The 20297-nt window shown below is 48.2% G+C and overlaps 1 protein-coding gene across 2 annotated transcripts in view; it reads right to left on the bottom strand.

Moving 5' to 3' along the window:
* Nucleotides 1–953: 953 nt before the first annotated feature.
* The window catches only part of Mbp (myelin basic protein), a 111900-nt gene continuing 92556 nt past the window's right edge, over nucleotides 954–20297 (bottom strand). The window contains exons 6-10 of one of the 2 annotated variants that reach the window (XM_028768941.1): nucleotides 13824–13922; nucleotides 11736–11771; nucleotides 11309–11341; nucleotides 7753–7875; nucleotides 954–2487 (exon numbers count right to left, since the gene is read on the bottom strand). In XM_028768941.1, coding sequence (XP_028624774.1) covers nucleotides 2443–2487; nucleotides 7753–7875; nucleotides 11309–11341; nucleotides 11736–11771; nucleotides 13824–13922 — 336 coding nt within the window. In that variant the 3' untranslated portion in view covers nucleotides 954–2442. The remainder of the gene's footprint in view (nucleotides 2488–7752; nucleotides 7876–11308; nucleotides 11342–11735; nucleotides 11772–13823; nucleotides 13923–20297) is intronic. The other variant, XM_028768942.1, reaches the window with a different exon arrangement.

Here is a 20297-nt window from a genome sequence, read left to right as displayed (position 1 = left end):
TGTTTTTGTTTTTTGTTTTGTTGGGTTTGTTTTTGTTTTGTTTTGGTGGTGGTGGTGGTGGTGGTGGTGGTGTGTGTGTGTGTTTTGAGACAGGGTTTTTCTTTGTAACATCCCTGACTGTCCTGGAACTTGCTTTGTAGATCAGGTTGGTCTCAGGCTCACAGAGCTCCACCGCTGCCTCCCCATTGCTAGGATTAAAGGCGTGCATTTTTGAGACAGCATCTCTAGCTTAGAACTCACTGCATAACCTTGGCTGGCCTCAAATTCATGCAATCCTCCTGCCTCTACCTTCTGAGTGCTAAAATAATAGTTGTGAGTCCCTGAGCCCGACCTGGACATAAGGTTTCCAATCAGTCAGTGGACTCTGGGTAGCTGCACTGGCTCCCTATGCTGGAGCAACTGCCCCTGAGAAAGACTGTGATGTTGGCCCACGGCAAGCTTTCCTTACTATGGCTCAGAAATGTGATGGCCCCAGAGCCTCGGAAGCTCCGAAAGGAGCCAGTAGCTCTCTCAAAACTGACAGGAAAGGGATTTAGGGTAACCCTTTAGAAAAAGAATTCTCATAACCAGAATCAACGGCAAGAAAAACAAAGAACAAATGAGGGGAGCGGGGTGGGGGGAGAGAAGAGAGGAAGGATAGATCATTTGATCTCTGTCATGGATAAAGCATGTGAGCTACTCTTCTGCAGGGTGTTTCCTAGCACAATGACTTTGAAAACTGCCCTCAGAGTGACTGAAAATCCTTTTCCTTGTTTGTCACGGGTCACTGTCCTAGGTTATGCCATCCACTTGGCTTATTAATGCATGGCCTCCTCAACACGCCCCTTGAGGGATTCTCTCAAGGGCACTGTGAAGCAACCCGGTGCCCCTGAGGAAGAGCACTCTATCCTGTGCCAGGGCTGCTTCATACGGGCTCACTTCTACAAGCCGGAATGCAAAATGAGACGCCTGTGCAACAATCATTGCAAGTTTATTATTTTATTTCAATATTCAAGAACAGTAGGTGCTTCTGTCCAGCCATACTGCAGCTGTGCTGTCTGGACGAAGCCATGGGCAAGGTCGTTCAGTCACACTGGAGGGTGAACACTCCTGTGGAACGATCTGGAGTGTTTGTTTCTGGAAATTTCTTCCCTGTTTTTCTCTTACCCTCACGTTACTGTGGCAATACATTATTAGGTGTTATCTTAAGCCCATACTTAAGAACAAAATTAGAACAGATTAACAAGATGCACATTGGGCCTCATCAACCATCACCTTCCTTCCTAGGGGTGACGGGGCCAGTGTGGGGCTCGTTGGAAGCTCTATAGAAGACATGCTAAATCAAAAGACATAGTCAGTACGTTAGAGGGATGAGGAGGTGTCTATGGACATTAGAAAACTAGAATTCTGAGCTCCTCATCCCTGGAGGGTCGCCCAGGCCAGCCCTGCATCCAGGGCAGCGACTTGATTCAGTGACAGGAACCCTCCTAAAGCTAAGAATTCATCCTTTCTAGGAGGCAGGGAATGGTTATTTTCCCACTGAGGTTAGTGTGTACCAATGGGCACTGCCATGGCGAGCTGCCGCTGACCACCCTAACTTGAGAAGTGGCCATTGGGACAGCACGAGGCCACCAGAGAACTCCTGTAGTCCCACTTCCAGATGCACCATGTCCTTGGACTCTCCCTGGGCTCTGAGAGGAAACGGGATTCTTAAAAGCACCTGCTCTGGGGAGCCACTGAGGAGAGATGGTGACATTTGGGAGCCACACATGGCATCTCCAGTGTGTTCCCCTAAGTCCCCGTTTCCTGTTGGGGCCACTGCCCAGCCCGCTCGCCCCTTTCCTTCCCTCTGCCACGCTCGAAATCAGCTGGTGGGGTGCAGGGAACAGCTGGCCTGGAAGCGTCCTCAGGGCCACCCCACTCTGGACTCTCACAGCTGCCCAGCCTGTGCTCACATACCACAAGCCCCCGTTGTATAAGCCACTCCAAGACTGTCTGATCCTGTTAGGAAAAACAAAGCTCTTTTGGGGGAAGAAAACAAAGGAAGCCTGGACCACACAGTCCCCTGCGCCATGCTCTCTGGCTCCTTGGCGATGTGCCTGTCTATCCTCAGTGCCCACGGAAGCTGGAGGGGTGCGCCTCACCGTGAAAAGAAAGTCTGAGGATGGAGTAAGGGTGAACTTGAAAGGGTGTCCGTGTACCTGAACCTCCGGAGTCGATCAAGGTACACGGGGAACAAGTCAGGGCTGAGAAGACCCCGAGGAAACTCAATCTTCAAATGAAAGGGGACAAACAATTTTAACCAGTCGGGGTGCCGTGGCCTGGCCCCACCGTTCACGGCTCCACGGGATTAAGAGAGGATCTGCTCTAACTAGCTAATTGGTGCAAGTAGAATTAAAAGTTTAAGGCAGTTATGTTAAGAAGCCGAGGGCAGGATTCGGGAAGGCCGAGCAGGTAGGGCTCTCAGCGTCTCGCCATGGGAGATCCAGAGCGGCTGTCTCTTCCTCCCTGGGAAAAAGGAAAAGACAGGAGTTAGGCACTAGCCTGTGTGGCTGCTGGGTGTCACTTCCCTTCCACAGTGCTGGTTCTGTGGTTGTCCAATCACAAGCCGTTCGGGCCTGAAGTGATATCCCAGGACACAGAATAGTTCCTCGATGTCTCTCATCCTCCTTCAGAAAGCACTAACTGGAGTTTGTAGCTTAAGACAAAGCCACTTGCTGGTGAGCCACAGGGCATGACTAGGTCTAAGGTGTCCACAGCTTTGCCTTTGCAGGGAGAAGGCTATAGCTTTGTTATTTTGCTCCAAACAAGCTGTTTATTTTTTTGGCTAGGAGATTGAGGACAGTGTAAATTGGGACTGGGACTACTGTCCACCGTGTGTTCTCGAAAGTGGCTTCAGTGCCGATGAGCATAAGAGCTGCCCCCGGCCTGGGAAAGCGCCCTGCCAGTACACTATTGCCACTGCTACCAAAAGACACTAGCAACACATAGGAGTGTGAGAATGTGAGCATGACAAGGCTCTTGGAACCCTGAATTGACAGTTTTTTCTAGACACTAATTTGAAATTAAAAATGAGATATACCCAGTCAGCTTGAGAGGTAGCACAGCCTACAGGGACAGAAGCAGTGTGGAAACCAAGGAGGTGGAGATTGGTCACACTCTGTCTAGACACACCTTCGGGGACTTGGCTCTCTTTCTTTCTGTGTTCTTTTTAATCGCTTGGATTCTTTGAGGCTTCTATTGCCCATCTTATGTTAAAGACACTACATACTTTTTGTTTGTTTGTTTGTTTGTTTGTTTGTTTGTTTTTTCAAGACAGGGTTTCTCTGTGTAGCCCTGGCTGTCCTGGAACTCACTCTGTAGACCAAGCTGGCCTCGAACTCAGAAATCCACCTGCCTCTGCCTCCCAAGTGTTGGGATTAAAGGTGTGTGCCACGACTGCCCGGCTACATACATCTCTTAAAGATTTCATTTAGATTGGGAGTACAGAGATGGAGACATATAAGCTGCCATTCTTCAGCAGAGTACGAGGCAGCCACATTCACAGGCAAGAGTGTGTAATGTCTCCAGAGCTCACCCACAGAGTATGGAACAAGCCCAGCCAGCTGCTTAGGTTGAGGTGGAGCCACTGGTTTCCTTTGTAAGCACAGATGGTGCCACCGTGTTAGCCCTTTGAGGGACTGACTGCCTTTCAGCAGTGTGATTGAAGTCTAACTATGAAGTCACCTCTGGGGTGAAGTCCTTCTCCAGGATGGGGGCCCTGGCCTTACCTGGAGATCTGCCTTGCCCTGACCCAGCTTTTCCTACATGGATCGCAGGCAGAGCAATGCCAGGGCCCTGCAGAGCACTGAGTTCCTGGGAAGTCCTAGAATCTCTGTTCTAGAAAACACAGTGTGCCTAGGCTGAAATGCAGGAGTCCAGCCAGGCCTCAGATGGCTTCTTTTTTGAAACTTAATGGTGGACACATCAGTGACATTTTCTAGCAGTCATTGAGCACCTGCCTGGAGCAGAGGTCCTTCTACCTTGTACTCACAGCCAACCTTGAGTACACACTTATTTTATATGATGGTCAAGGATCAGAGAAGTTGAATCATTTTCCCAAGGTCAGCCAGCAGAGGGGATCGAGGGCTAGAGCCAGCAAGGTAGACACTATTGCCTCCATTTTCTTTTATGCCTTTTGTCTTTCGTGCCACTTGCTCCGTCTTTGGTGGGCTGTAGGCCCCGTAACTGACACACCTGTGCTCACCAGGTACAGCTTGGTTTAGACGTGTACCTGAGGATGTGAAGTGAGCGTTCTCTGCTAAAAGCATGGATACCTTTGTCCCCACGAGACCTTGCAACCTCGTGGGGACACTACAAGAGGCAAAGGCTCCTTTTATCCACCTAGAAATAAGATGTGGTCCCAAAGACACAGGGAGCCACTGATTCTCTCTAGCCAGGTGCTAACTGCCACTCTGAACTAGCAAATCAGAGCCCTTCCCTCAGAGCTGGGTACTAAGAGTTTAAAAAACAAAAACAAACAAACAAAAACAAAAAGCAGAACAAAACAAACAAAAAAGCAGACAAGCAGGAAGCAGTCTGGGTAGGATGGTGTTAAGAGCCAGGGAGCCCTTTGTGCTCTTCCAGCCTGGTCACGCAGCCTGTCAGCCCACATGAGCTATCTATGTAACCCGCTTGAATTATACCCACATGCACTGGAAATCATCAAAGCTTCCTTAATCTACATAGAAATTTAAAGCAATTTACAAAACTGTTTACAGAAAGAAGCCCAGGGAAGGCGTTGAGCCTATTTGAGAAATGTGAGTCTCACACATTCCTGATGCCAGCACATAAGTCACATATGCATCTGAGTGGAGCTTCGGGGACAGTCCCACCTCAAGAACATCCTTTAGGCACCACCCATGGCCATGCATATCCCCTCAGAGAAGGGTCATGTCTCGTGGGTGGAGGCACTGAGCAGCCAGCCCAACCCTCGCACACCAGGTTGATTCTGCCCCACTCCATGTGTCTAAGGCTTTCTGAGCCTAGAGCAAAGTTATTCAGATGGATGGACAGGGCTTCCCGGGTGGGTGTGGCTGCCAAGGCAGCTGCTAGCATCTGGAGCAGAAGGTGTTGGGAACCAAAGTCCAGGATGGCAGTGAGGTCGGTCATTCAGCACAGGTGACCCCTGGCTGAATTCAGAAGTCACTGGAGAAAACACCTTTTTACACTCTTTCTTAAGGCCTTCAGAACCTAGGCAGTGGGCCATAAAGAGTGTTAACTTGAAGACCTGAGACAGAATTTAGTTTTTACTTTGATCTACTTTGGGGACAGGGTAGCGCCTACACTTTACCTGACACAGAAAGCAGGTGGTCACTTGCTTGCTTTCTGCTCACATCCCGGGTGTGAGGCTTTCTTCCTGACTAACTTTCCTTAGGCGAGTGGCTCTCACTGTGCATTTACAATACATGATCCACATACCCTGCCATGTCTGGGCTCAGCAGAAGCTCATGTACCTGCTTTATGAGGATGCAGAAGCCTGTGTCGTCTGCTCTCTGTATATTGTGACCATGGACACACCCTACTAGTAAATCCATGCAATGGAAGGCCCAGGGGGGATTAACTCGATGAGCTTGTGTTACAGACCCAAGCAATAACAAACCGTGAAACCTCAATGCGGTGGTTCTCCTAGGAAACATACACCTCAGATCCGAACCTTTGCACATCTCAATGTCGACCATGGCCTGACAAATGGTTCCAGAATGGAGTTTGTCTCCTCATTCTTATCAGAAACAAAGGCACTAGGATTGAAAGTATGAGAATCCGTTTTTTTTTTTTTGCAAATACGCAGCCCCCTGGGGCCAAACATGAGAGGCAGAAGAGGAATCCGGCAGGGTATCTCCCATCCACCACCCAGCCTGTGGGAACGAACGGCACAGCTGCTGCAGATGCTACAAAGTGGGAGTCAGCAGAGCACAGATTCTCACACCGTTCCTGGAACCATCAGCCATCTCTGCCTTATCCATCTCTGGATATTAATCTTTCATCCAAGAAAGAAGCAAGAACTGGGGATGGTGGTACCATAGTAGGTGGCACCTTAAGGTTCACACCTGTAGTGAGGGCTCTGGTTCACAAGCCTCTATGGTCCAGGTTGTTCATCTTTGCCTCAAAAAAAGAAGCTAGCTGCAAAGAGCGGAGAATAGCTGACTGTGTTTGCTATCAGAGCCCAGACAGAGGTCTCCTCGCTTAGATGGAATGAACAAAAATGGTAGCTTTGGATGCCATACTAGGACTCACAGAAACTTAGTGCCAGGACAGACAAGAGCCATGGACTCCAGGGATGACAAATGCCCCAGAGCCTTAAGTTAGCATGGAAGCCACCTCCAGAAGCTTCCAGGAATGACATCAATCTGTCTCACCCTGCCTCTCTCCAGCCTAGAGACTCTGACGTAAATTCATAACTGGAGAACTAGCCGTGTCACTAGATCCCTGGACCTTTATAAACAAAAAAAGTTCCTTCTGTATCATCTAGCTCAGAGGCTCCGTAACCCAGTTGCCACTTTTCATTATCTCTGTCAGTCAGACAACTGTCACCAGATTGCGAGCCTCATCTGCCAGATCCCCAGGATCAGGGGCAGAGTCTAAGCTCTCTTTTTGGTGGTTAGCTCCCACTCTTCTCCTGGCCCAGCATGTCAAGGAAGATTCAGCTGGTCTCTGTCTACTAGGCTTTCTCCACATGTTCCTCAGCCTTCAGTGCTGTTCCTACACATGTATTCTAGCTCCTCATTTGTATCTTATCAAGTTACCACATCTCTGCCTCAGATACAACTGTAACATTCTCCCATGCTGCACTTGGCACCTTAGTATCTTTCTTTTACTGAATGTTTTCCCCAGAACCACGAGGGCACCTGGTTTGGCTTCTCATAGTTGAGGGGGGTTGGCCCTGCCTGCTAGGCCTCTAGGCCTCCTCCTTCCAGGAAGGCAGCCCTGGCCCAGATTATCCTGGCCGTCCTGACCGTGGTCACTGTGACCACTGGGGATGTGCACTGCTATTTAGAATTGCCGAGAGGGGAGCTTTTATTAGAGGAAATCTGGAACTTGGCTCAGTGTCAAAACCTGACCTGGGTACCCATGTTCCTCCAAGATAGACCTCACCTTTGGGGTTCCCTGGGGAGGACACAGGACATCTCTGAGCTCTAGTTTTCACTTTGAGGTGACCTTTTTAGAGCTCCATTGTGAGTTTTCTACACCAGGCCAGCATTGCTGTATAAAGCTGCCATTAGCTTGTGCTGGAGCCAGCTCCATGCCTGCTATGGGCTCCACCACTGCCTCACCAGATGTGACATCATTCCCACCTAGGCCCTTGGCTGGAGACCCAGGTCAATGGTCCACCTGACTTTCATCTCTAGGGAGAAAGAAGACACAGTGTGGGCTCACAGTGAGGCCCAGGGAATGCCTGTGCATAGCATGACAGCATCAGTTGAAAAGACTCTTGGCTTCATGTTAATTTCCTAAGATACCCAGAGGGAAGGCAGAGAGCTATGTTGGCTAAGAACAAGGAAGGGAGGGGAGGTTGTGGGTGGAGGTGGAGGAGGTCACTGAACCCTTGGGCAAGCTCATCTGGAGATTCTGGAATTTGTCTTTCTGCTAACACTCTTCCTGACCCAGCATTGCTCAGGGGACATGGTTTTGCCTGGAGGAGTGGGGCACAGTGAACAGAGAGAGCATGGCTCCAGGCTCCCACTTCCCACAGAGGTGCCCAGGTGTTTCCCCGTGGTAGGAATGTTACATTACCAGCTTAAAGATTTTGGAAAGCGTGCCCTGGGCGTCGTAGGCCCCCTTGAATCCCTTGTGAGCCGATTTATAGTCGGAAGCTCTGCCTCCGTAGCCAAATCCTGGCTTCTGCCCCTCGGCCCCCTGCAAGAAAAGACCAGAGCTCAGTGTCTGCTCACAGCTGCCACCGGGGACTTCCAAGGAGGACATTAGCCACCAGGTGGCATCAGTAATCATTCCGGAGCGAGAGCAGCACGGAGCTCTGATGGGGGAGGGGCTGGAGAAGTGCCTGTCCCCAAGTCCATCCGTGGGTGTTGCTGGAGAACAAAGGACCTGGACCAGGAATGCGAATATTCCAGGGCACAAGTGCCCAACTTTACAGACAGCTGTGGAGCTCCATGCCAGGGCACCCTTGTGAGAAAAAGGCAAGTATCTCTCAAATTCCCACCAAGGGCCTCCACTCTCCTCAGAGGAGGAAGCACACCAAAGGTGCTCGAGCCCAGGGGCCAGGAGTATCACCTTCTGCCTGGCCTTTCACAGCTCAGATTCTGTCTACCCATGCTCTGGGCCTCGGAGGAAGAGGAAGAGGAAAAGGAAAAGGAAGAGAAGGAGGAGGAATAGGAAGAGGAGGAGGAAGAAGAGGAAAAGGAGGAAGAGGAAGAGGAAGAGGAGGAGAAGGAAGAAGAGGAGGAAGAGGAAGAAAAGGAGGAGGGGGAAAGGAGGAAGAGGATGAAGAGGAGGAAGAGGCTGTGGACTGTGTAAAATTTACCTCCTAAAGGAAAAGACAGATTTCCCAGTCTCTGGTCCAGAACAGCCTCTCAGTGGTGGCCATGGTATGACCTAGATTCAGATTCTTAACTGGTGCTGCTAACACTGTACAGGAAGCAAGCCGAACCTGGTAACAGCTCCTGTCTCTTTCTAGGTGGGTGACTTACAGGTGTGGGAGTCTCAATTTCCTGTACACTAGAGCTGGTACTGATCTTTCATTCACAGGATGAGGCAGAGTCATAAGTGCCCTACCTTTGCCATTTGTGTCCTTATGGAATTGACCACTAAGGAGGACAGGCGCCCCTCCTCCTGCCTCCACTGGTCCATAGTCCCACTTACTCTGTGAGTGATGGACAGTGAGGACTGGAATGTAAGACTCTCTGGGTCCCAGCGCTGGCTTATCCACAAAGGATGCCCTCAGTAACCCTGAGTGATGACACCAGCATTCTGGGTAAGGTCTTCATCGGACCTCAGTGTGAAGTTCAGCAGGCTGACCAGAAATCCTCTGTCTGCGTCACAGAGCCCCACCCCAAGGGCAGGGCACAAGACTTTGCCTTGGGTTTGACGTAGAAATGGGAAAGCAGTTGTCACTACTAACAGCTTCAGCATCAGGACCAGCCACCAGCCTGAGCCGCGCCTAGCACCCTCAACATTCCATGCCAATTCACATAGCAAACATTATTTCGAAAGATGGATGTTGAGAAGCAACCCAGCCACCTACCATCTAAGACATGCTGAGGGCAGGATTAAGACACTTTCAGGCAGTTCTATGTACCTGGACGCCTCGTGCAAGATGGAAGCTAGACCCTGGCCATATGAGCCAACTTTCTCCCCTGATTCCGGCTACTTACATCATTCCCTCTCTTTAGCCTGTGTTTGGGACAGATAGTGGCCCCTGGTTGTCAGGAGGCTGTTTCGTTTTTAGGTGTTCCATTGGGATAAGGAGTGGGGACAAGATGGGGACAAGATCTAAGCAGAACGTTTGATTGCAAGACATGGGGGCAAGACAGAGCCACCCATGTATCCTGTAGGTTTCTTGGACTCACAGACTCCCGGATACACAGGGAAGGGTTGTGGCACTTGGGGAGTGTGACTCCAAGTACACAGGCAGCTGAGTGGCAAAAACAGGCTTCTCTGGGTGGGCTCTCAGTCCCAGAGTATGGCTTTCCTCCCAAACCAAGAATTTCTGAGATCTGAACAGCTCAACTCTCAGATCAACAATGTGGGACTTTCCCAGTCTATTTTGTCTTAGAAACATAGATAGCAGCATCAAGACACAGACAACAGAGTTTTGAGAAAGCAAGAAGGAGTTTCTGAAGGTCCAGACAAGAAGGCCATCCTGAAAAGAGATGATGAAAACCCAAAGGAACTTGGGTCCAAGAGAGACCTCAGGGGGCCTTGTGAGACCAAAACTAGAGATCACAGAGAGAGACACCAAGACTTGACCTGTTTGTCGTTGAGCCAAAGGGCCTCTCCTCCCAGTCCCTCGCAATCAGTGTTTGTACAGTGCCCTGACAACCCACATGTAAGACATATGAGGCAGTAGCTAAAATAAGAATTCTGGGTAAAAACAGATGTCATTCTTTACATCATCCTTGTCCCTGCTGGCACAGAAAGTTACAGACAAAAAGAGGCCATGGGTGGGGGCAGGGTAGACACCTTGTTGTCGCCAGTTCTGAAGATTTCCCATGTGAGAAAAAAAAAAGTAGGTACATTTTCATCAAGTGGTTCATAGCTCAGTATGAGAACATTCGGTAATGGCTCAGGAGTTCCACGAATTTCCCCTGTCTTTCAAGCAATTCTTCCTCTTATATCTCTTCCTCTGTCTATCTTATTTTTACTTTTTGAGACAGGGCAACTCTGTGGCCCCACTATATGTTGTCACTTTGTTCTTTTAGCAATCCCCCTGCCTCTGCATACTGAGTACTGACATTACAGAGGTGTGCCCCATGCTTGACCCTGTCCTCTCCCTACTGATGTTTATACCGTCCCTCTCCCCCCTCCCTCCTCCCTCTCCTCTCACCTTTTTTCTTGTGTGTTGTTTGGCTGGCACAGACTGGCTCCGTACCACACTGTCCATAGATAGATGACCTCTCACCCCGTCCCACCTCTGGCTAACAGGCTGGTGTTTGTGCATCTATGTAGCTCTGAAAATTACAGGTATTTAACAAGGAAAAGAAAGGGCCATAGCTAGTATTTGCTAGCAGCTGGGCTCAATATACTTGGTTAGGGTCTCTATCTGTAAACATTTTAAATTGCTGTAGACATGAAAACTTGCTAATATTTAGAAGCCAAGGTGTTCGACCAATTAAAACCATCACTGAAACTTTGATCTTGTGTCTAAAAACTTAAAACCCCTAAGGTAGTTTAGTGAGCTGGTGTTAGATACCAACAACACACAAACAAAACCCCAGATCTCCTGGATTAACGGGCAGAAGGGTTATTAGAAACGAAACAACTGAGTTTAGCATTGTTCTTTGGATGAGCGGTACTGTTTTAAGGAGTGGCCAGCAGTGTATTTGGTCTGCTGGGCCTTGCAATGTGCCCCTTCCTTGGGAAGGAGCTCAGAACGCTTGTGGGGAAGAGGTATACAGGGCTTTGCAATGCCCAGGACTCAGCCTGACAGCAATCCACACTGAAAGGCTTCCATCCCGCCCTGAAATAGAAAACAGCCTGCCAAGCACGGTGGGCAAGCTGGGCTGGGTAGGACAGAAAAGGCGAGTGTTAAGCAACTGAAAGAACTTAGAAGTCAGTGGGCTTTGCGGGCTGCAGGGGATGAGGAAGGAGAGGGAACGCAGTCATCACCTACCCAGCTAAATCTGCTGAGGGACAGGCCTCTCCCCTGTGAGGAAGAGAAAGAAACAGTGACGACAGAAACATTGATGTGGTGATCGCCCGGGACAAAGTCCTGAAACCGACAGGAACAACCAGATGGCATTCCTCCCCCCCAAGAGGAACAGGGTCCCTCAAATGCACCACATTCAGGGGCTGCCAGGCCTACTCAAAGCTCCAAGGCCAGGGTGTGAATCCCAGCTCAGGGGGACACTGCTTGGAAGCACTGGCCATGGATGCACAGCCGGAGACCCTCTGCATCTCCATCCCAGTGCGAGCCTCCGGGAGCAAGACTTGGGCAGACTCCGGGAGTCCTGGGCTCAGTTCCATTTGGAACACATTTTGGGATTTCAGGGTAATCATGTGAATGAACTCTGAATAAATCAAAACATCTAAGGCCTTACCTTTCCTTGGGATGGAGGTGGTGTTCGAGGTGTCACCTGGAAGACAGAGAGGGGTGGGCTGCAGTGACTTACTTTCCTGTAGGGAGCCCCACACCCTCCCAGGGGTCCCACGAGTTCATGTCTACAGACATGGCTCTAGTCTATCAGGCATCAGAAGCTAGCACATGCCTCTGTACCATGCCCTTCCTGGTGCTGGAAATGGGGCATCTACTCAGTTTCAACATGATGCCCCATTTAGAAAAAAAAAAAATCTCGTGTCTGTGTGTGGGCATGTGAGTGCAGGTGCCCATGGAGGCCAGCAGTCACACTGGGGCTGGAGCTATATAGACAGGTATGAGCCACCAGCATGACCGCTGGGAATTGAACCCTGATCCTTTGCAAGAGCGGTGTGCTGGCTAGTTTTATGTCAACCTGACGCAAAACAGAGTTGTTTGGAAAAGGGGAATTTTATTTGAGAAAACGTCTTCATAAGATTTGTCTACAAATCTGTAGTGCATTTTCTTAATTAATGATTGATATGGGAGAGCTATCATGGGTGGGGCCATCTCCGAGAAGGTGGTCCTGGGGCGTTTAAGAGACAGGCTGACCAAGCTATGAGGAGCGAGTCAGTAAGCAGCCTTTGTCCATGGCTTCTGCCTCAGTTTCTGCCTCCAGGCTCTTGCCCTGAGTTCCCTCAGTGAGGGACTGTGGTGTGGAAGGGAAGTAAGCCCTGTCTTCCTCAAGTTGCCTTTGGTCATGGTGTTTCATCACAGCAATAGAAAGCCTAAGACAAGTAGGATGCTCTATTAACTGCTGAGCAATCACTCCAGCCCCTCACTGTTAGTTTCAAACAAACAACTTTATTGTGGTTGTTTGAATGGGAGTGGCCCCCATAGGTTCATATATGTGAATGCTTAGTGCCCAGCTGTGGAACCATTAGGAAGTGTGGCCTTGTTGGAAGAGGTGTGTCACTGGGGTGGGCCATTCCCACTCATTGCTCTATCTCTCTGTCTACCTCTCTCTATCTCTGTCTATCTATCTTTCTATCATCAATCTATCTATCTGTCTATCTGTCTATCTATCTATCTATCTATCTATCTATCTATCTATCAACATCTATCTATCCATCCATCTATCTACCATCTCTCTATCTTTCTATACTTATCTATCGTCTATCAATCATCTATCTGTGTATTTATCTCCCCCTCCCCCTCCCCCTCCTCCTCCTCCCCCTCCTCCTCCTCCTCCTCCTCCTCCTCTCTGCCTCATGATTATGTTTGAAGATGTCATTTCTCAGCTACTGCCCCAGCACCATGCTCTCCGCCTTGATGGCCATCGACTCACCCTCTGAACTCTGAGGCCCAAACAACCTCTTTCTTCTATGTGTTGCCTTGGTCATGATGTCTTATCACAACAATAGAGAGGTAACTAAGACATTTATTTTGTGGAAGGGTTAAGATTTACACAGACATTGTGATGAAATCACACATTCCCCCTATACCCGTGGGGCATTCCCATACATCTGCTCAGCTTCTGCTGTTTAGCGTCAGCATTAATGTGATTTGCTTGTTCTAAGTGATAAACAAACATTCGGGAATTATCATAATTATCATCACCACCATCATCATCACCACCATCATCACCATAACATCTGGATACATCAGGGTTCACTCTATGTGGCATGCATACTGTGTGTATTGACAAATGTTGTGTGTCTTATGTTACAATGCCACACAAAACAGTTCTGCTGGCCTAAAATGCCCTGCATTTCTCTGTTCATCCCCCAGTCCTCTTGGGCAATGCTGATTCCTGCCATTTTTATTTCTCAGGGTTACAAAGTCTAAATTTTTAATTAAGCATCTCCTAGCTGTCTGGTTTCAGGAAAATAAAATTCTTATTCAAATACACAGTTTTGTTTTGTTTTTTTAACGTGGCAGATGCACCTAAGAGTGTCCTTTGGGATCTGGGATGACCCAGGTCCTCCTGAGGGTGGTGTCCCTCAGGCCAGTGGCACCCTGAGAAGGATCCAAGGAGGTTGTGAGCTAAGACCTCTCTTAGATCCACAGCCTTTCCCTTGATTTCTTGGTTCCCCTGTGCACGGTCACTTACAATGTTCTTGAAGAAGTGGACTACTGGGTTTTCATCTTGGGTCCGGCCGTGCTGCTTCTGGGGCAGGGAGCCATAGTGGGTAGTTCTTGTGTGTGAGTCCTGAAAGAGAGAAGCATGCAGCTGGGGATGGAGAGGGCATAGGTGGGCCAGGTCTGTCCTGAGGAAGGTAAGTTCCACTCCATGCACCCTGGGTGTTGGGAAGCTGCTGATGCACTACCAGAAACCTGAGTTAGGCACAGGGCTTAATGGAGCACGCGTGGTGTGTAGCCACAGTTTTCCAGGTGGCTACTCTATTTCTGAAGCCATGACTGCCAGAGGGAGTCTGTTTATTAGCTTTGGGATTGTGGCATCATGAGCTAGCATCTCTTTGCCTCGTGTCACCGGGGTTCCAAGTCTGCCAATGTCGGACTATCGCTTTCCTATCTTGAGTCAGATGGAAGTAACACCTGCTGTTAATGTCCATATGAGCCAAGGATTCATAATCCATAGAACCAGAAGGTTCTAGGCCAGTGAATACAGCCAGTAAGATACTCTAGCAAGCACACAGCCAGTGATCTATCCTAAGTGAGCACAAGCTCAGAGGGGAGACAGAAATGGTCCTGCTTTCTTCCTGATGCTGTCCTCCTGGCTGTCACTCTGTACCTGTGCAGACAGGGGACATGCACAGTGCCACAGAAACTGTCTGCACCTAACCGGGAATACTTGGAATGACGCTTCGAGGGGACTTCACAACATCACTGTCCTCAGAGACCAACAGACAGAGTGTTCTGGAGGAGACCACACACATTTCCTCATTTCTCCCTCTGATGCTCCCAGCACTCAGTCAGAATCACTCTTGTGCTTGCTCAGAGGAATCTCAGCCAAACAGTCGAAGGAAGGACAACAGGAGTGATATGCATAGCCTGTCTGCAGGGGTCACAGCGATGTGTCTGGAATGGCAATCCAGTCACTTGAAGCATCCTGTCTCTCTGTGCTCAGGGCTGGGAGAGCCCTTTGGGGAGTTTGCCACAAGAAAGGGAAAAGCTGCTTCAAGGGAGCTTGGGAGGAGCCGGGCGGTGGTGGCGCACGCCTTTAATCCCAGCACTTGGGAGGCAGAGGCAGGCGGATTTCTGAGTTCAAGAGTTCGAGGCTAGCCTGGTTTACAGAGTGAGTTCCAGGACAGCCAGGGATATACAGAGAAACCCTGTCTCGAAAAACCAAAAAAAAAAAAAAAAAAAGGGAGCTTGGGAGGCTGTGTGGCTGTACGTAATGGGCGTGGCTCCGTGGTGAGAACTGGAACTGCACCGGTGCCATTTGCTCAGCCCTCTTCAGGGTCAGCTAGCATAGCTTTACCCTCTGTGCTGTACGCCCTAAGGCTGTGGACTAATGTCTACTCCATGTTGGAAGTGATCCTAACTATGGGTTTGATTTCTCCCCATCACCCTATGCTATTCATCCACTTCCGACATCACAGACATAGTTCTTGCTCCCACTCCTCCTCCTCCTCCTCCTCCTCCTCCTCCTCCTCCTCCTCCTCCTCCTTCTCCTCTCTCTCTCTGACCAAGCCCACTGCTTCCCAGGCAGGGACCACATTCCAAATCTGCTCACTCTTCCAGGCCAACCTCTGCATCCCTTGCCCCACTCCAGCGGGGACTTTCTAAATGGCTTCCCTTTCTTCTGCTCCTCTCCCATCCTTCTTCCTCTGACAGTGAGCTGGCATCCTGAAAAACTCTTAAGGGACTCTTCACTTCACACATTCCCAGCAGCCTGCCCTAGCTACAGAATGGCCTTCACTCTGTCTCAGCTGCTGTGAGGAGCCAGACCTTTCTAGACTGCCACTTGTATGCTCTGCCGTCTCCTTATCAGCTGTCTCTTGGCAATGCCACATCTGTGAAGCATCAGCTCGGAGAACCCTTTGGCTAATGTGGATACCAGGAGAATGACTATCCTTCTAGGTACATCCTGTCAGCCTGCAACAGTAAATCAGACTCCATGAAAGTTCAACACCCCATGGAACGCTGCTAGGAACATGAACAGACAAGTTGCCGACTGGGAGAAAATATTTGCAAATCACATATGGAAAAACAAAGACTCAAGTACAAAATAAGTTTAAAAAAACCTAAACCATCAAAACTCCGAAGTAAGAAAGTAAATAGATTAAAAATTGGATAAAACACTTGGACAAACATTTCACTGAAGGTGTGTGGGAAAAAAACTAAGCACAACAGCTGCTCAATACCAACAGCCATGAAGATCATGCAAACAGGAACCATAAGTTGATGCTATTACCCACCTATTCAGATAGCTAAGAAAAAATGCGATAATAACAAGTGTTGGCTAGTACAGGAAGCAACTAGAACTCCCCTATGCACTGCAATGGGAATATAAAATAATGACATCACTGGGAAAAACAGATTAGCAGCTTCCTACAGCACTGATTATGTGTTTATGGTATGGCCCTGTGGTCCCATTTCATGCTTTGAAGAATGAAAGAGAAATGTTGTATCTTTGAAAATATTTTTTCTTTGTGTGAATATACTGAGTACTTATCTTTTGAAGGAAAATAATTTAAATCTTAAATGAAAAACTTACATCTATTTGGAGCCTGTACTTGAAGGTTTGTAGAACATTTTAATCCCTGCAAACTACAAGGAACTCAGATGTTCTTCATCAAGAAAATCAACATACTCTGACATGTTCATTCAATGGGATAAGCCTTAGGAATAAAACAGACGTTTTGAAAATGCAATGAGATGTCACTATGTCATGCTGCATGAAAGAAGCCATTCAACAAGATTTCACATATACTACGTTTTATGTGATATTCTTGAATGGTCTGTCCTGTGGGGAGGGAGCCTAGAGCAGAGGCGACTGTAGAGAGGACATGGAGGAAAGGGATGTTGTGTACACGAAGAAAGGGGCAGCCTTAGGTCAATATATGTTTGTGGTAGTAGTTATACACATTTATAAATCGGTCAATACATATAGAACTCGACATAAAGCAAATCTACTTTGTTATGTATTAGTTTATAAAACAGAACAAGCCCATTTAACGTGGTTTACGATTGGACGGCATGCACCTGAACCATTACATTGTTTTGTTAGTTTCCTCACCAGAACCTTGATGGGAAGGCAGCCTGAGCCTCGCTTCCATCCCAGAGCTTTCCTTACAGGCCACTCTTACTTAGTTAATTACAATGGCTCACTCCACATTCCACGTAGGGATGATACTCCAGATTTTCTGAGTGTCTGCCAGAGGACACTGGTGATGGGTAAGGTCACCTACAATCTTGTGAGCTGGTGTCTTTGGGAAGAAGGACTTTCATCTCTTAGTGTCTTTTATCAGTTATGCATGTATGTGTTCTCTGGCAGATACATCCTTGCTGTGCTCATAAGGTTAAACGAAGAGCCCACAGTGGAGGTTTTATTGTTGTTCCCCAAGAGCGCAGTCTGTCTACTCCCTGCATGTCCGCAGCAGAGCATATCCCTTGTAGGTTACTAACAATGTCGGTTTGCCACCAGCAAGAAGGGCCACAGAGCCAAGGCCATATATTGTTGCTGACCTGCCAGTGACTCCTGGAATCCTAGTGGGTTTGTGGTCTTGCCATCTGGCCTCCCTGATGCCAAGGCCTGGTTGTGTTTGGAGCTGAGCATTTGCTACAAAGGAGGGTCTGCAAAAATAATGTTGTTTTTAAAAATAAAAAGTTCCATTGTTTAGAAAATGGTGTATACTTACAAGAAGGTTTTACATGATGGCTCAGCCATGGGTCAGCCAAGGCTACAAAGAGCTTTGAGGAGCTCCAACTACACAGTCTTCTCTTTGCCTATATCTGTGTTACACCAGGAACCTCATTTTGTGTCAATACAACTTTGCACAGGATTAATAAACAAAGATGACAAACTTCTGAGGCAACATAAAGTACAATTATGATGAATTATTCTAGAACTATGGAAGGGAACCGACCACATCAGTGATTTCTAAGATCCATTAGCCTGTTTATACTATTTTTGAAAAATTCCAATTTCCCTCAGTGGGAAACAGTGCCTACCACCAACAGGGGGCGCTCAGACATGCTCGCTGCACAGGTCCTGAAAGGGGTTTTTATGTGTTTTCCAGTCTCTTGTAGGTTGCAAAGTTGGGAATGGCTAAGCTTGGAACTTCTATCAGAGGTTGGTAGTCATCAGACTGGTGTCAGCTTGTTCTGTGGAAGAGAGGCTGCTTTTTAAGGACAGCCTGAGACAGATCTTCACCTTTTGCAGTTTATTACAGGCCATGAGCTTTAAGAATAGACATTTCACAAGGAAGTGGGGCCTAGGGTTTCAAGCAAAATAAAAAGAGTCCACTTCTTACTTTATTCTGGCCTGAGAAGGGTCCCCCTTACCTGGAAGCCAGCATTACTCAGGTTTTAAAGTTACACTTTCATCTTTCTCCTGTCTCCAAGCAGATTCATATAAACAATGAAAAAATAAAGTTGACTCACTTTTAAGCAGGAAATGCCTATGTCCCCTTGCTGACCTGAAGCCAAACCCATCACCCAGCTCCACTATCTTCCTTGGCTTCATTTTTAGGGAGAAACTGAGATGCAAAGGAGTTCAGGGGCCCCTGGGAGTCCAGGCCCAGTGCCGGGATGACCACAGGAATCAGTAGACTGGGAATGGAGAGCACGAGAGGATCACGTGATTAGTGACAGCTACAGGAGGCTACTGGTCTGTTCTATAGCAAGTCATAGGATCTGGGAGAGGAGTCGAGTTTAAAATCATCGGTTTTACCCATTTATTTCAAAGTTTGCAGATGTATATTAGGTTCTGAAGCTGTGAGCCAGAAAGAAATTGTTTATATCTGAAGGAAAGAACTGAATACTGTAGATGGAGTCCACCAGGCTTGAGAAATCAGTTCCTAATTAAATTGGATTTGAAAATGCAGTCTCAGGTAAGGTTAAAGACAGGATTCCCCATCATGCCATCATCTCTGAAAATGTTTCATTTCCATGTAATTAAAATGTAGGACCCTGTCAATTTCTATCAAAGAAAACATTAGGCCTCAACACCAGCAGTTAGAAACATTCTGTTCTGCCCATGGGAGACAAAATCAAACCAAGTTATCTTTTGATATGTGTTCCTTTCTTTCCTTTAGATTTAATTTTGAGCCCTGGTCCCACACTCACTGGGCAAGCGTTCTGTTACCCTGTTCCTTCACAGCACAAACTAACATCACGGAATGTTGCAAACATCTCAGCCACACGGTGGCGTCAGGACACTGCAGTCCTGCGTTCTTACTAGTGCAAGCTTAACTGTCTTTAATTGAACTCAGGCGCTGCTCTGTATGAGTGGGTGGCGACTTGGGCTTTGAGATGATACACTGTTTTGCAGAACAGCCCACAGCGGGAGTTTAGATTTGATACAATGTTTTTCCCTCTGGGCAGGTGAAAGCGGAAGCAAAGGTCTCCTCTCATCTGCACTCCCTGAGTCTGACACCCACAGAGCCCCTCTTTGGCAGGACTGACTCTGCTGTCTCTTCAAGCATTTGTCTATTGCCACACCTGTTTCTCCCTTGGGAGTCAGTGGCCGGGTCAACAGCCAACCTATCTGTGACCCATTTCAGCAAGGGGTCATGGCTGAAATGAGTGCCATAGACAACCAACACATTTGACAGTAGTCTCAGGATGGGCTCAGGATGGTGACAGAGTGTGTCCATCTTTCCTCACTTCTGACTCCCTGTATTCTGGCTGCCCAGATGCTGCAGCTGTTTCAGGGCATTTCAGCATGCGTCCCTCTCAGCACTGACTGCCCCAGTTCTGGCCTGGTTTATATCCACAGAAGAAGCTATTATACCATTTGTGATCAAACTGTTCCTGATAATCCCATTAAAGAGTGTTAGCTCTCTTTTTTTCCCTAGCAAAATCCATGCATTTTAAATTCTGGGGTCAGGGGTGATGTGCAGTCTCCCGTGTTTCAGTTCTTTGCCAAGCATATGTGGGACAAAATGTGAACGTGTCACAGTCGATGTCGATGACTGATGAAAGAGAGCCTCTTTCTTCATGGCAAGCCTGGCAGTATCCATGTGGCCTTTGCTACTTTCTGGACAGTTACAGGTGGAGACTTCAGGCTGCCTCCTATCTTCACTGTGTTGTATTTGCACTCAGACAAGGCAAGTCAGGGATCTGCTCTGGAGATAGCCTGGGACCACCAGGGTCCATCCTTGTGTCCCTGGTGGGAGGATGATGCTTTGCCACACATTCCAGTGTTGGGTTCCTAAGCACTTGGCCTGCAACGACGTGTGAAGGGAAAGCTCCTCCAATGGCACTGGCTCCTTCATATTGTTCCAGGACACGAAGGACAAAGCTCCTCTGGCAACTTTGCCCCTTTCTTTGGCAGTATAAGGGTTAACTTCAGAATCCTCTGGATTTCTCACTTCCTTGGATGTTCACTTGAAACAGCTGTGACATGAGAGAGAGAGAGAGAGAGAGAGAGAGAGAGAGAGAGAGAGAGAGAGAG

Source organism: Grammomys surdaster, unplaced genomic scaffold, assembly GCF_004785775.1.
Source record: "Grammomys surdaster isolate TR1022 unplaced genomic scaffold, NIH_TR_1.0 189, whole genome shotgun sequence".
Classification (NCBI taxonomy): Eukaryota; Metazoa; Chordata; class Mammalia; order Rodentia; family Muridae; genus Grammomys; species Grammomys surdaster.
This window is presented reverse-complemented; position numbering and strand designations above follow the sequence as displayed.